Genomic DNA, 15,628 nt, shown 5'->3' with positions numbered 1-15,628 from the left:
ATGTGGTCTGCTCTCTCTTATGTTGTGTGCTAGTGGCTGTTAGCTTGTCCTTGTTTAACTATTTTATCATATGAACTTAAAGAATGTGATTATTTTTCTATTTCCTTACATAGACTGATTTGTTTTGACTCAATTACATTCATCAATTCTCCACCAGGGGGCCTCAGCAGTCCACTGGTTATATCATTGGATATAAAGTCCTTGTTCTCCTAATAAAACCAGCTTTTTGGATCTCACCTATAGAGATAAAAATTCTAGCCAGACTTTATTCTAAACCAGTAAATTTTGGATGTACAGAGCTTACACACATTTCCAGAAAGGTTTTGTTTACCTTATTGCTGACATTAAAAAAAAATCACCTAATAAACTTCTTGCATTATAAAACATTATAATTTATTAACAAAAGTGTAAATACCTAAGCTTACATGCAAAAATGAAATAAATTGTTGCTGCTACTAGTCAGCTCTATTATGTACTCAGCCTTTAACAGTAAACTTGGCTTTGTCATCCTTGCTACATACCTTCCCAGAAGACATGCTATTGCATACTTATTTTCTGGGCACTTGTGCTTTTTTCCTTACTCATATCCAACACCTTTTCTTATTTCTTGGAAAAAAGAGGGGAGGGAGAGTGTGAGGCAGGGCACACACACGCAACCCATAAGGGAACAGTTGCTGGCCTCCATGTGATGTGTTGTACTACTCAGCTGCAGCTCTTTGAAAAGTGTCAGCCTAATTTTTCTGGGACGGATTCTTTTCTGCCATTCTGTGGCTGTCTGAGTTGGGGCGACTTTACTTGCAGCTGAAGCATGGGACAGGATCTGTTGTTTTAAGGCAGTTTGCTAAAGGATACATCTGTAGTGCTGCAGTCAAGATTTTTAACCTTCACAAACAGAAGTCTGTGGCATTTGCCATATTTTTTACATCCTTATAATAGAAAAGGATGTGAGTATTGTCACATTTGCTATAAAAGCAACTGAAATCTGTTAATCAGAACATTGATAACAGATCAAAATGTGCCATTTCCAATTTCTGCAGTGACTTAATAACCCAGTAAGAGTCTCTCTGTCTCACGTTTAATGACTTGGCTATCTGATGTCAAGTATGCATCTTTGCCTCTCACATTAATTTTTTCTGTGTCTGCGGCCAAAACCAGACAGAGTTCTCTATTCTTGCAAGATTCAAACAAATGACTCCACTATCTCTGAGGTACAGTGGATAGTAATGAAATCTTCTGCAACATTAATGGGAAAATCAAGTCACTTAAAAGTATGCCTTAATGCAGTTAGCTGGAAGCTAAACAGTCAGCAAGAGCTACAACAGCTAGCAGATGTGAGGAAGGTCTACAATTTGAAAAATAAGAAAGAAAAACTACAACAGTTATTGCATCTTATTTGTATTTAAATAATGTGAAGACAGTTGTTACCAACCATCAACAGATTATGAACAAAAGCAAAATTGATGACAAAGACAACTTCTGACACATGTATAAAAATGATGTTAGCATTCTGAAACAAAGACACCAGCAGTCATGAAGGCACAGGGCACACATTTATAACAAGCAGCACACACCCCCAAATGAACACAGAAGATGATTCTTTAAGGGAATGTTTCCATGAAGTGATATATTGTTTTAAAGTTTCAAGAGTCAAAGTGTTTTCATACTTTTTAACCAAAACTGAAATACAGGAAAAATATTTCAATAAATAAGGTGGATAAGATCAAGCCTATTAATGCGTGATCTGTGAGGATACGTGAAAACATTTCAGTAATCACACTTTAAAAACAAACAGAAAAAGGCAGCAAATGAGACAGTTCCAGATTAAACAGATTAAACTTAAACACTTTAAACAAAGTGACAAACAGACAGCAAATAATACACAGAAAAAAAATCCAAATAAATGTACAAAAATGGCTATGGAAAATCAAGTCAACAACAGAAGTGATTGGATTATTAATGTCACACAATGTCTTCAACAACAAAATAATCAAAATAAACTCTGGCTTCTGATAGTCACACACTCACGCGCACAAACACACACACAAATTAGTCTCAAATATTAGGCATGAACAATTTAAAACAAAGTGTAAGGCTCTTTCCTTAGTGAATTAAATTAGTTATAATCATGACACTATTTACAACTATACAATTTACACAACAGTGGAGGTTAAACTAAAGCGGGTACATTTAACGGGACATTACTCTGGCCCTTAATGCTTCATATACACTTTACATCACACTAAGGGAAAGAACTTATAGAATATTTTACAGCGAGAAAGAGCATCTTCCATTATTAAATACAGAAATATAATGAAAAGGTTACTAGATACATTTCACCATATATATATCCCTTAAACAAAAATGGTAAAAGGTTAAAGCAAAAATCCAAGTAGCCCATTCAGAGGTTAAACTGCACCACTCAGCTTCTCTGCTGGACTCATTTCCTTTGTCGTCCCTTTAAACTTTCTGCATCTCTCTCATCGAGTACCACTTCACAGCATTCCATCCTCAACCACATACACACTCCTTTTTTCCCCAGAAATACATCACACATGCACTTTTCTTCTCTTTCAGACCAACATCTTAGAAATATATCATCATTACTATAAAATATTCTCTTGTATACATATATATAGTCATGCTCCAATTAAATAGTTTTTTTCCCATTTCAGTCACAGTCCAGCTTTATTCGTTTTTTTTTTTTTTCTTCCAGGATGTTGAGTCAGATTCAGAGCATGTGTTCCTCTGTGATTCATAAGGCAGGATCAGAGACTAAAGGTCAAGTGTTAGGCAGGGGTAGAGTTCTTCGAACTGGACAGACTGGATTTGGGGTCTGGTCTGTGTGGTTTGTGCTGTGGGCTGCTGCGAAGGTTGTCATCCATCTATAGTAAAAGATGCCAAATTTAGCTTGCTCCCATTTGTAAGAAGAAGAAATGTTAATGGCAAGAAGTGAGTAAGAAAAACTACAAACTACTGTGTGTACAACAGTGATGGTACCTGCTGAAAGTAACCATGAACCCATGCAAAAGAAGAGAAAAGGAAAGCAGGAGCACCTTTTCTATCAAGTTGGACTCTTTGTTTACAAGCTGTGTTAGTTTCTGGAGGTTGGCATCCATGGTTTCCTGAACAGGAGTGGGAGAACCTGGAAATAGATGAATGAAAGATGCCCCAAGAGAAGAAGGAAACAGCAGTGGAGCAGAAGCAGTGTTAGGTCATTTAACACCCAAAAGTAAAGCAGATGTAAAGCATTGTTGTAAAATCACGATATGAGAAGAACTGCTGTGCTGGTGATGTTAGTTTTGTTTCATTGCAATTTTTATGCATTCCCCACATGCATGCTGATTATACTAAAGTCTCAAAGGGTGAGTATTTCTAGTCTGTGCAAGAGATCTTACTAGAGTGGTCCAAGTTGAAGTAGACTGTAAGGATGTTGTCACAGAAGTGTGTGAGGTTATCCAGCAGTCTGAGGTGGTTCTGCAGAGAGCTGCTGGGAAGGCTGGCTTTGTAAAGAGGTGCCAAAAAACCAAACACAAAAGCATCCAGGCTGGTTGGCCTACAATCAAATATCCATAATTACATTCAGAAAAAACATAAATACACAAATATGCAATGAAAGGCTGTGATATCAAAACCAGCACATTTATATATCGTGAATTACAATTAATCATTTAAAAAGCTTTTATATTTTGCTTTCTAACCTCTTTTAAATAATTTACATAAGGATACACTAGAAACTCACGAGTTGCCAAAAAAGTGGTTTGCAGTTCCCAGTCTGTACGACAGGAGATTCAGGCACTCTTTAGCATCACTGTAGATCTGAGGGCGAGTGGAAAAACTTATCAGCATTGAAACAGAGAACTCTGCCCCATTAAACACTCACAGCTGACGTGCTTAAAACATACAAACAGAGCAGCATTACCCTTCCCTCAACTTCAGAAATTCTGTGTAATGGTGCCTCTCCTTTGGTCAGAAGGATGCGGGATAGAGCAATATTGGCATGGCGACATGGGACGAGAAAGTTGAGAGGGAATGGTGAGTGTGAAGCAAACCATGGTCGAGTCAAGTTGGCGTAGTTTTCTGCATCGACCCAGAATGTGTGCAGCTGTGGGATATAAACCATCACACTAAATATTAATAATATGCCCAAATAAATATTTGCCAGAAAAAGAGCAGAAGATAGACACAGTTACCAGAGCTGGTCGGAGTTTCTCTTCCAGCAGGGCGATATAAGCCATTGTGTCTGCTCCTTGTCTGGCTGTCAGGTCGTAGTCTGCATTAAACCTCTGCGAAAAAAAAAAAAAAGAAAAAGGGGCTACTGTACTTTACTGTAAATCCATTTAGTACATGGTTTGGAGCACATACTGAGAAAGCAGACAACTCTCACCTGTTTCCTCATAAAGTTGAGAATCTGTGTGGGTTCTTGAACTACAGAATCTCCACAAAGCAACTCTGGGACATTTGCTGTGGATAAATAAGAGAAAGTTACGTAGGCAGCACAAAGGAGAAAATATAGTCGTAGAGGAGGAGGAGGGGGATTGTTTTAACAAGTAAAACCTTGACATAGCCAACATGATCTTGGAACATACTAAGATACATAAAACTAGAGACTATTTTGTGATGGGATCAAACAGCTGTGACGATCATCAATATGCTGTCTTTATCGCCACTGTTATTGATCACATCACAGCCATCTCTAAGCCTTCTTTTTATTCTCAACTACATACCTGTTTATTGTACTGGTGCAATTCTACTAAATGTCTCACAGACAGACATATAAATACTTACATATAAACACAATCTTTGTCTCCAGAGAAACAGTTTGCCATAATGAAACAAACAGAGATAGACTCACAAGGTGAAAACAATACAGGCTATCCCACTGTGGTTAGCAAATGTTTTCCAGTCTGTTACAGCCCTATGTACTGTATATATATTCAAGAAATGTTTCTATTTGGGTCAGAGAATTCTCCTTTTGTGGCAACCGGACCAAAACATTGTAAAAATCTAGTTTATGAGAAACTGCAGCCCACCTGTTATAGTTTTCCATGTCCAGTCTACAGGAGAGATGGTAAGTTTTGCTCCAGAAAACTTGCTGTATGCCTGGAAGAAAACCCACATATTAGTCAGGACAGATAACAACAGAACACATCGGGAGCATTTATGATACAAAAGTCTCGCAAAAATGTTGCGCCACAACCAACAATCTCAAAGAAAACAAAAGTTCTGGGGCAAACAGCTTTCACTGAAAAATACATTAAACTGTTTAAAGCCCCAACAAAAGACTGAATCTTTGCAATGTAACCAAATGCTAGTTTAAATAAAAGTACCACCAGCAGAGACTTGGCACATTTACTTTTTTTAAATCTTTCTGCAATGCTGCTTTTAACAAAATCACAAAACTGGAAATGAAAACAAGTCAATCTGTAATTAAAATGTTCAGAATTGTAGCTGCAGTAAAACTTTACTCATTTCCTATTTTGTCTAAGCAACAAACCCTGGTCAATTTACAGCAGGGATGCCCAATTCTGATCCTCAAAGCCCATTATCCTGCAAGTTACAGTTGTTTTCCTGGTCCAACACATCTGATGTAAATTAAATGAATTTCTCAAACAACTTGTCAAGTTCTGCACCAGCTGAATCAGGGAAACATAAAACCAGCAGGACAGTGATGACCAGCACAGGATATCCCTAATTTACCACTAAATAAAAACCATAATAATGAGTGAATCATAATAGACATTTAACATAATAATAATACCTGAAGCAATAAAATGGTTAGTATATATAAAATTTAGATGCTTTATAAAATAAATGCTGCCAGACTTGTTTCTTAATAAGTAAATATTTGTAAAAACATACAATTTAGTTGAATAGCTCCATTTTTCTGAAATACATTTCATAAATACTGAACTCATCATTTATAGAATCTAAATAACTATCTGTAGGTATAACTAAATTAGAAACAAACCTTTTTAAGGTACCATAAATGACACCTTGTGGCTAGAGTTATTACTACATGTGTTCACTGATAGATAACATGTTTGACAGACAGAAATTACAACTCCAGTATTATTTTTCCTGCACGTTTATGGGCTCGGTCCTTGTCCACAGCCAGCTAAGGAAGAGGAAGGCAAAAATAATTATAAATAAAGTTTAATAAAGAGGTTGAACAAGCTGACCTTGAAGGACTATATATATATTTATATTTTTTTAATAGAAAGGGGGAGTCACTTTGAAAAAGCGAACACACGCGAAAGGCAGACGTTTGCAGTCAGCATAGTTGGTATTCTACTGCTGCGACATGATATTTAACTCTTAATGTTATTTTCTGTCCTGCACATGGACGCAGCTAACTTACCAAGCAAACTGCCGCAGCTGAGTTAGCATGGAGGCTAACGAGGAGGACGAAGGAGGAAGAAACGGAGAGTATAGCCCGGCATCTTAAAATAAGCATTGGAAACAGTGATTGATTTCTTTTCCAAACAGATGATAAGCTTACCAGGACTATGAGGGACTCGGTGTGTACAGAAGGCAAACCCCAGTCTCCTCCCCAGCATCTCAACTCCATGGCAGCCGCCATATTTTAATTCATACAGGGACCCGGTGACGTCACGTGATACCTGTCATATCAGAGCCTCAAAAAGAGGGAGAAAAGCAACCACTCACATACAAATACACATTTTATTAAAAAAAAATTCTAGAGAAAAGAAAAACACAGAAAACTAATAAAGCATGATCTATCTATCTATCTATCTATCTATCTATCTATCTATCTATCTATCTATCTATCTATCTATCTATCTATCTATCTATCTATCTATTACTTCTTTTACCACTGCCTGATTTTGCTCTGTTGTAAAAAAGTAAAATATCAGAAATAATCAAATTATCTGGTTGATGTTTCATGAGCAGTTTATCTTAAATCCATCCAGTTTCTATGCCTGCTTATTCCAGTGCAGGGTTGCAGAAGGGCTGGAGCTTATCCCAGCAGTTACTAGGCGAGAGGCAGGGTACACCCTGGGCAGGTTGCCAGTCTATTGCAGGGCCCACACAGAGAGACAAACAACCACTCACACTCACTCCTAGGGAGAATTTAAGGTTACCAATTAACCCAAGTATGCTTATGTTAAAAAAAAGTATGATGATACGTTCAATCCAAAAAACAACATGATCAAAAAGTCACATGTTAAAACAATCATATGAAGATTTTCTCTATAATGAAGCACAAACAAAATGATTAATTATTTCATATTTTGGTTTAATATCATAAACTACCATCTTTGTGTCCTTTTACTTGGTTTCATGATATGACATTTTGCTTTCAATGATAATATCACAACTGGTAGGCCCTTGATAACTGCCAGGTGTTTGTTCAGAGGCCAGATAGCCAGACACAGGCGGATATACAATGGAAACACACCGAGGGATGGTAAATGTCTCTTTTTGGCTCAGACCAGCAGCTGTTGAAATGTACTAGTTGAGAACATTTTCAGACAAGTACCAGACGTCTATCATTAAACGTTTCCAGAACTGAAAACTGCCTCAAGTCTCGGCCTTTTAGTCTTAGTTTCTCTATAATCTGCATTGGATTTAGCAAAAAAAAAAAAAAAAAAAAAAGGGGGGCAGTTGTATGAGGTGGCGTGTTGAACAAGTTAAATTAAATCATATTGAGATTAAAAACATATGTCACAGATTTACAAAGATCAACTGGCTTCTTAACAATTTGCTTGAGGGATCAAATCCACATTTATGACACAGTTTCATGATGTCTATGAAAAACAATGACCAGCTGTCTTCCCTTGAGCATTTCAGACATATTTTAGTGTTAGCTGGGGTTGATTTAAAGTCTTTTTCTTCTGGGTTATCCTAAATCTTGAAAACATAGCAGACACTAGACTCAAGGAATTATATGTCCGTCTTTTACTTCTACAACTCTACATAGGTGCCTATGTTTATGTCATGCAGCATGTGTGGCAACAATGTCAAACTTTTCTTTTCTAAAAACTTAAGTTAGTTTCAGATGTTGACATGTATATAGCATTGCCTAAAAAAGTACCTCAAGTTTTGTAGAGACAAAACACACCAGAAAACAGTTAAATCAGACAACAGTAGAAAGTAGCGACTCCCCCAAACTTTTAAAGAAACTATTCACTCACTATGCCACTAGCAAACGAGGACACTCCCCTTTGCTTTAAAAGCTGTGCCTGTGGACATAAAGCCATCTCACCTCTGCTGGGATTTTGCTTCATCATCATCGCTCTGTGGGAAATTAGTCTTAGACACACAGATATCCAGTAGGAGAGTTCTCAATCAAAACCAGGGCTGTCTTTCTCTGAAGTCCTGATGATGACTATGTGTGTCAGAGCGGCAGCTCTGTCTCTGGTGCTGCTGCAGCTGGCGCTCGCTGTCATGGCTCAGGGTATTGGTGAGTACTGGCTCTTCACTTTCCATGCCCTGTTGGACAGTTTATGTGGAATTTTTCTGTCTGCCTGTAGATGTTAAACTTTTTTCCATGCAACATATTTCTAATAATCTGTTATGTACATTCAAGCTGTAAATAAGGGCAATTATTTTAATTTAACTGGTAGTAATCCATATTTACGGCAGATATATATGGCTTGTAGAGTTGATGTTCCAGATAAAGTATCAGGCTGACCAAAATAAGTTAACGCTGCCACATGGGAAGTATACACAATTGTGTAAAATTTTCCATAAAAAGTCTTGTCACAAATTCAGCTATTGGCAGAATGACTTTTTGTGTGTCTGTACGTGCAAGTGTAAAGTAGCAGGTTTGTTCCAGTGGAAAGTTTACTGCTGCTCCCCCAACTACTCTATAAAACACAGCAGGATGCTAAAATGAGCATTCATTTACACAAAGATACATATGGGCCCATACCTAGTAATATAAACTGTCGCACATAATAAATTGCCATAGTGCAGTGCCTCAGCAGCCGTATCTGGAAGAAAGAACCACTCACAGTCTACCAGATGCTTTTAATAGGTATGCTGAACATTTTCTCTAGTTAACTTTGGTGTCCTGTTGACTTACCTCTGTCCTATGTTTCCCTTACTCTATGTGGTAGGTCATTTTCTCTCACAAATAAAATCAACAGCACTATCACAGAGTTTCCTAACAATCCTCTACTGTTTTAGTCTACGACCTGTTGGTTTCCCCGGACTGCCTGCCAGACTTGCTTCAAGGAAGCCTGAAGAACAAAGGGCGAGATGAAGCATTCCTCCTCTTGTCCTTCAGGCTCCAGACTAAGGCCCCCACCTCTCTGTTCAGTGTTATCAACCCCAAAGACAACACCAAGTACATGGAGCTTGGTGTGCAAGCCAAACTGAGTAAAGGTATTTTGTGATAGCAACACATATTACAGTGTCTTGTAAATACAGACTCTATTAATAGTTATTTTTCCATGCGTCTTTCCATTTCTAGTGACTCTTCGTTACCAGAAGACTGATGGTAGGTTTGGCACCACCAGTTTCAACCATGGATCCCTGGCAGATGGACGAGAGCACCATGTCATGCTTCATGCTAGTGGTCTACAGCATGGCCCTCCACGCCTCAACATCTATGTAGACTGCAGATTGGCTCACACTGTGAGTGATCTGCCGGCTGCGTTTGGATCACTCCCACCTGGTCCCAACAAAGTGGCTCTAAGGACCCTGCAGTCAAGCGGACAGGTGAACAAGAGGTTAAAATTTGAGAAAACAGATATGTTTTGTAATAGAAACAGTTGTATATTATTAATATGAATATAATTTCTGTAACACAACCAAAATCATGCTTTAATCCAGTGTTTTGTCTGTGTTTTATTCCTCTGTAAGGATGAACTGACAGACTTGAAGCTGGTTATAGAGGACACCATTGATAATGTAGCCACTCTGCAGGACTGCAGTGTTGAACCAACTGAATCTCTGCATGTGCTGGGTGAGAACAGCTACAACTGACTGCCTGGCAGAACATCACAAACACAACGCCATTTTAATCTGAGCCAGATACATGTGCTGTGTGGTTTAATGGATTGTTTAATCCTGATTAATGAAATGTGTTCAGGTATCCAGGGAGGTAGAGTGGTGCAAGATCAGACCACTATGCTGGAGCTGAAGACCATGTTGACTGAGATGAGAGGGCTGCTCCACCAGCAGGTTACCTGTTCAGTATCCCAGTCTCACATGCATGTTGTTACTCATAGATTGACGAAAAAGGAGGAAACAATAAAAGATAAATTGGCACAATAATGATACGATAACTGCAGACTGATGATGAGATAAAATGAGGTTGATGATATGGGAGAGTTGTTTTTGAGGAAGGTAGGGTAGCCCTACATGTAATGATGTCAAAAGGTGTCTTAATTTTAATAAACTATTTGGGTGTTCTAGATTACATCTACGTGCTGGATATGCATGTTCAGGTGTGGGAAGCAATAACTCCCTTTAGTGAGGACTTTAGGCTTTGTAACTTTTCACAAAAAACATACCTACAAAACATGTTATGTGACTTCTTTACAGCTGTTGATTAATATGGAGAGAAAACGTTTGACAGGGAGCCTGCGATAATATCTTACTTGTATTTGAACAATTATGAGATTCACTAAGATTCTGTTATGTAAGAAAACACAACTCAAATTTTCTCGTGCAAACATTTTATAGCTTTTTAAATCCAGAATCAAAATTTCTTTCTTTATTGAAAAATAAAATTGTGTTTTGCCTTTAACTTATTGCAAAGCATAAACTTAGTTTCCAATGTTCTGTTTCTGTCTGATTTAGATTAAAGAGACAAATTTTCTAAGGAATACCATTGCAGAGTGCCTGGCCTGTGGTAAGCAGTTTTCTTTTTCTTTTTTTTTTCTTATAGTATCAAGGCTCTAGACTGTAAATAAACATTTGAACCTTCTAAATGCAAACATGTGCTCATAGGCCTTGGGGGCAGTCCTACCAACCCAGGTCCTGTTCCAGGTCCTGGGCCGTTTGTCCCACAACCTCAGCATCTGATTCAGTGCCCATCTGGGACCTGTTTCAGACAGGACATGTGTATCCGCTCGGATTTAGGTGGTTTCAAATGTGCCCCGTGTCCTGACGGATATACAGGGGATGGAGTTCACTGTGATGACGTAGATGAGGTATGAATTATCAATTTCAAAGTCTGCTGCCACTACCAAGGGTAAACTAGCACTGGTCAGTTTGTTTGGTTTTTTAGTGCCAGTTTAACCCATGTTTCCCTGGAGTCCATTGCGTGAACACGGCTCCTGGTTTTCGTTGTGAGAAATGCCCTCTGGGATACACTGGACCAGAGATAAATGGGGTTGGAGTATCATATGCCAAGTCACACAAACAGGTACAACAAATAATACACATGAATCAATTAATTCTATTCAACTTAATAGTACCTGATGGAAAAAATTGTCCTTTTATCTTTGTTCTTTATTTATTGCTCAATTTAGGTGTGTGAAGATTTCGATGAATGCCTGGGCCCACCAGATAATGCAGGTTGCACTGCCAACTCACACTGCTACAACACTATAGTAAGACCCCAGGAAATGGTGCAAGGTTCTTATTATCTACAACCAAGGATTGTTTTTTGACTGTCTACTGTCCAAACAGGGTTCCTACCGCTGTGGTGAGTGTAAAGCTGGCTTCACAGGTGACCAGATAAGAGGCTGCCATGGCACCAGGCTTTGTCCCAATGGTCAGCCCAACCCTTGTGATATCAATGGCGAATGCATCATTGAAAGAGATGGCAGCATAAGCTGTGTGGTAAGAATTAACAACATAGACTAATAATGTGCTGTACTAAATTTTACTGTGTGCATAAAATGTAAATTCTACTCTTTTTCCTTTTATCATTTAATCTTAGTGCGGTGTTGGGTGGGCTGGGAATGGCTTTGTGTGCGGGCAGGATACAGATATTGATGCATATCCTGACAATAAACTGCAGTGCAGAGACAACACCTGTAAGAAGGTAATTATTTCTCCAGAACTTCTACATTTAATCTGTGCTTGTATTAAAAAGAAAACGACCCTGTGTGTTTTGCCATATTGTCTCCAGGACAACTGTGTGTTTGTGCCAAACTCTGGTCAAGAAGACGCAGACAGGGATGGAGTTGGTGATGCTTGTGATGATGATGCAGACAGTGATGGCATTATCAACATAGATGTAGGTGACCTAAGTTCTACAGGATTTCCTTAGTGGGCTCATTTAAATTGAAACATAGACATGTACCTCTGTCACTGAGTTTAGTCACCATAAACATTATTTGTCTACCCCAGGATAACTGCTGGTTGGTTCCCAATGTTGACCAGAGGAACAGCGATAAGGATCTCCATGGCGACGCCTGTGACAACTGCAAGACAACTGAAAATCCATCACAGAGAGATACAGACCAAGATGGTCTGGGCGATGAATGTGACGATGACATGGATGGGGATGGTAAGTGTATTCTGTGTTAATAAATTTTACTGCAATGGACAAATAGTTGCTATGTACTCAAAAAGTGCTTTGGAGTGCAATTAAACATACCAAGAGGGGCAACTTCATCTTTATACACAGTCACATTTGCTGGAGCAGGAGACGTGGTAAATGGATTTTCACTTTTATTGCATGAATTAAGTATAATAAAAATGTGAAACCAAAGGTCTGATAAAAGCATTAAGGTCTGTTTTTGTAAGCTTATCCAAACCACAGCCTGGACAGGACAGTCAAGACAAGAACCGACCTGTTCAGACGATGCAGACAGGGACATTTTTGCTGCTTTCACTGGCTTGGCAGTGCTTTATCTTTTCAAAACATCCTCTTTTTTTTCTTTTTATGGCGTCTGTTTGCAATTCACATCCTCTACCTGTTAGATCACTGCCTTTTTGGAATAACAACTCCGGCGTCATTAGAGACTGAAAAAAAAAGAAGAAGAACAGTAATAAATGTCTAAACCTTTTCCCACAAACCAAACTTAACCTAACTTTGGGCAACCTTTTGCTTGCTTCAGTGGAAAGTTCTTGCCTTTGCGTGTGCCCTCATATGTTGCATGTTTAGACTCTGTTTGGTGGCCCAGTATTTGTTCAGTTTGGCAGGGCTCCCACTTCTTGATCATTTGGTTATGTCTTTGACTCTGAGCTTAGATTGCTAAGCACTTGGTCATGTCTGTCTCCTCTGTTAAAGCATTTTTCCACGGTAAGCCTCGGCCAGGCGGTGAAGGCCATTGGAAACTATTTCACCTTTGTTTTAAACAAACTCTGCCATCTGGTGATACATTCGGACTGTGCTGTAGGCTTCTGTCATGCTTTTAAATCTCTGTCAACACTTTTACACGTGAGAGAAATTAAAAAAACTTGATTTATGGTAACAGGCGTGAAAAACATTCTGGACAACTGCCAGCGAGTCCCCAACCCAGACCAGACAGACAGAGACAAAGACGGGGTTGGGGACGCTTGTGACAGCTGTCCCAATATGTCCAACCCAAACCAGGTAAGAAACCAAAAAACAGCCTGCTAAAATGTCTCTGCTGTCATAACTCTGACCAACAGTGTTTGTTTTGTCTGCAGTCTGACTCAGATGACGACCTTGTAGGAGACACCTGTGATGACAACATTGACAGGTAGAACCTGCGTCATGGTTTGTATGACTGTTCTTAGACATCCAACACATTGTACCATTTGCTTTACCAACCCCATTTCCTTTCTGCCAGTGATGGTGATGGCCACCAAAACACAAAAGACAACTGTCCCACTGTTATCAACTCCTCTCAGCTGGACACAGACAAGGATGGAATGGTTTTATCTCCTTTTTCATATTCACTCATCTAACATTTTGTTTCATTGATCCGTCTTCTGCATGCTGTTTTCACCACTCCACACTTTCCTTTTGGCAGGGAGATGAATGTGATGATGATGATGATAATGATGGCATACTGGATGATGATGACAACTGCAGACTGGTTCCCAACTCAGACCAAAAGGACTCGGATAGTCTGTATCATATTTAACCTTCGTTATGTATGTGTATGTATACACAGTGTTGTGTGTTTACTAAGCTGTATCACCATGTTTCAGTGGACAAAGTTGGAGATGCATGTGAAGGAGATTTTGACCAAGATAATGTGATCGACATGATTGACCACTGCCCAGAGAATGCTGAGGTCACGCTGACTGACTTCAGAGCCTATCAGACCGTAGTGCTGGACCCAGAGGGAGACTCACAGATCGACCCCAACTGGGTGGTGCTCAATCAGGTAAGAAACAGAGAAAGTTTACATCCCTTTACATCCATACAAAGAATTTCTTTGTAATCAGTCTGTAAGTTGTTTCATGATGATTGTTTTGCTCTGGGTAGGGCATGGAGATAGTCCAGACCATGAACTCTGACCCTGGCCTTGCTGTAGGTAAGAACAGGAAAAGTTGGTAACAGCTCCATATTTTATCAAATAATTTATGTCCTATTTTCATCCATGAGTACTCTGATTTTATTAATTTAATTTTTTCCCTGTGCAGGCTATAAAGCATTCAGTGGTGTTGACTTTGAGGGAACATTCCATGTAAACACAGTGACAGATGATGACTATGCTGGCTTCATTTTTGGCTACCAGGACTCCTCCTCATTCTATGTAGTGATGTGGAAACAGACAGAACAAACCTACTGGCAGGCTGCACCCTTCAGAGCTGTTGCTGAGCCGGGAATCCAACTCAAGGTGTGAGGGGAAGTGTGTTTGCTGTCATCACCTGTTGCCTGTTGAGTGTTCTCACTCTGATCTTATGTGGCTTGTTATCAACAGGTGGTGAAATCAAAGACAGGTCCCGGTGAGTATATGAGGAACTCACTGTGGCACACAGGAAACACAACAGATCAGGTGCGTCTCCTGTGGAAAGACCCTAGAAATGTTGGCTGGAAGGACAAAGTTTCCTACCGCTGGTTCCTCCAGCACAGACCACAGGCTGGATACATCAGGTACAAACAGATATGCACCATCACAGACACATTATACATATGAATACTGCATGAAGTGACTAATTTCAGCTCATGTGCAACACAGGGCTCGCTTTTATGAAGGTTCAAAACTAGTGGCGGACACGGGGGTGATAATAGACACCAGTATGCGAGGTGGACGACTGGGTGTGTTCTGCTTCTCCCAGGAAAATATAATTTGGTCCAATTTGAAATACCGCTGCAATGGTAAGTTTCTGCAAGCTGTCCATTTAGTTATGACAGCTGTAAATATGCTAATGAGATCTGTTTCTTCCTCATTCCCACAGATACTATTCCTGATGATTACCAGGATCTGCCAGGGGCGCAGAGTTTAGCTGCAGAAGGGCAGTGATCTCAAAAATCAAGCATCACTGAGGGAAATGGCAAAAGTTGGAAAAAGACAGATGAGAGTGAGAAGAAACACGAAGGGAGCTGTTTTGGTGAATTAGAAAAGCAACACATTGGGCATTATGTCCTTGATTTTAGTGTAAAGCTATGTGCTTTAAAACATTGTAGTTTTTGCATATATCTATGCAGGATTACCTTAAAATTTACAGTACAGTTAAGGATACAACTAAATTTGTTTGTCTACCTACTTATTAAGTACAATAAAATCATCAGCATTTTTCAAAATTAAAACATTTACTCTCCTTTTTCTGGCATTTATTT

The 15,628-nt window shown here is 39.2% G+C and overlaps 2 protein-coding genes across 4 annotated transcripts; one reads left to right on the top strand and one right to left on the bottom strand.

Annotated features, from left to right (window-relative positions):
- Positions 1-1,386: 1,386 nt before the first annotated feature.
- Positions 1,387-6,595, bottom strand: mtx3 (metaxin 3). 3 transcript variants are annotated; one of them, XM_041999282.1, is made up of 9 exons: positions 6,500-6,595; positions 5,031-5,100; positions 4,385-4,461; positions 4,191-4,283; positions 3,920-4,102; positions 3,740-3,816; positions 3,396-3,553; positions 3,054-3,142; positions 1,387-2,882 (listed from the first exon to the last, which is right to left on the bottom strand). In XM_041999282.1, exons 1-9 carry the CDS (start codon positions 6,578-6,580, stop codon positions 2,787-2,789), a joined length of 924 nt encoding a protein of 307 aa, XP_041855216.1. In that variant the 5' UTR covers positions 6,581-6,595; the 3' UTR covers positions 1,387-2,786. The 3 variants fall into 3 exon arrangements, with proteins under 3 accessions (XP_041855216.1, XP_041855215.1, XP_041855217.1); XM_041999281.1 differs by lacking the exon at positions 6,500-6,595 and adding an exon at positions 6,359-6,491; XM_041999283.1 differs by lacking the exons at positions 3,054-3,142; positions 6,500-6,595 and adding an exon at positions 6,359-6,491.
- A 1,623-nt stretch (positions 6,596-8,218) lies between these two features.
- thbs4a (thrombospondin 4a) lies at positions 8,219-15,610 on the top strand. The gene is made up of 23 exons (XM_041999544.1): positions 8,219-8,425; positions 9,154-9,351; positions 9,440-9,687; positions 9,832-9,934; positions 10,061-10,152; positions 10,774-10,825; positions 10,924-11,126; positions 11,204-11,341; positions 11,448-11,528; positions 11,608-11,760; positions 11,861-11,965; positions 12,053-12,160; positions 12,274-12,433; positions 13,347-13,465; positions 13,543-13,595; positions 13,686-13,770; positions 13,869-13,965; positions 14,050-14,228; positions 14,330-14,378; positions 14,488-14,684; positions 14,769-14,941; positions 15,027-15,166; positions 15,247-15,610. The coding sequence occupies exons 1-23, from the start codon at positions 8,344-8,346 to the stop codon at positions 15,309-15,311; spliced, it is 2,880 nt and encodes a 959-aa protein (XP_041855478.1). The 5' UTR covers positions 8,219-8,343; the 3' UTR covers positions 15,312-15,610.
- The last annotated feature ends 18 nt before the right edge of the window (positions 15,611-15,628 follow it).

This window comes from Melanotaenia boesemani, chromosome 11 (genome assembly GCF_017639745.1).
Source record: "Melanotaenia boesemani isolate fMelBoe1 chromosome 11, fMelBoe1.pri, whole genome shotgun sequence".
Classification (NCBI taxonomy): Eukaryota; Metazoa; Chordata; class Actinopteri; order Atheriniformes; family Melanotaeniidae; genus Melanotaenia; species Melanotaenia boesemani.
This window is presented reverse-complemented; position numbering and strand designations above follow the sequence as displayed.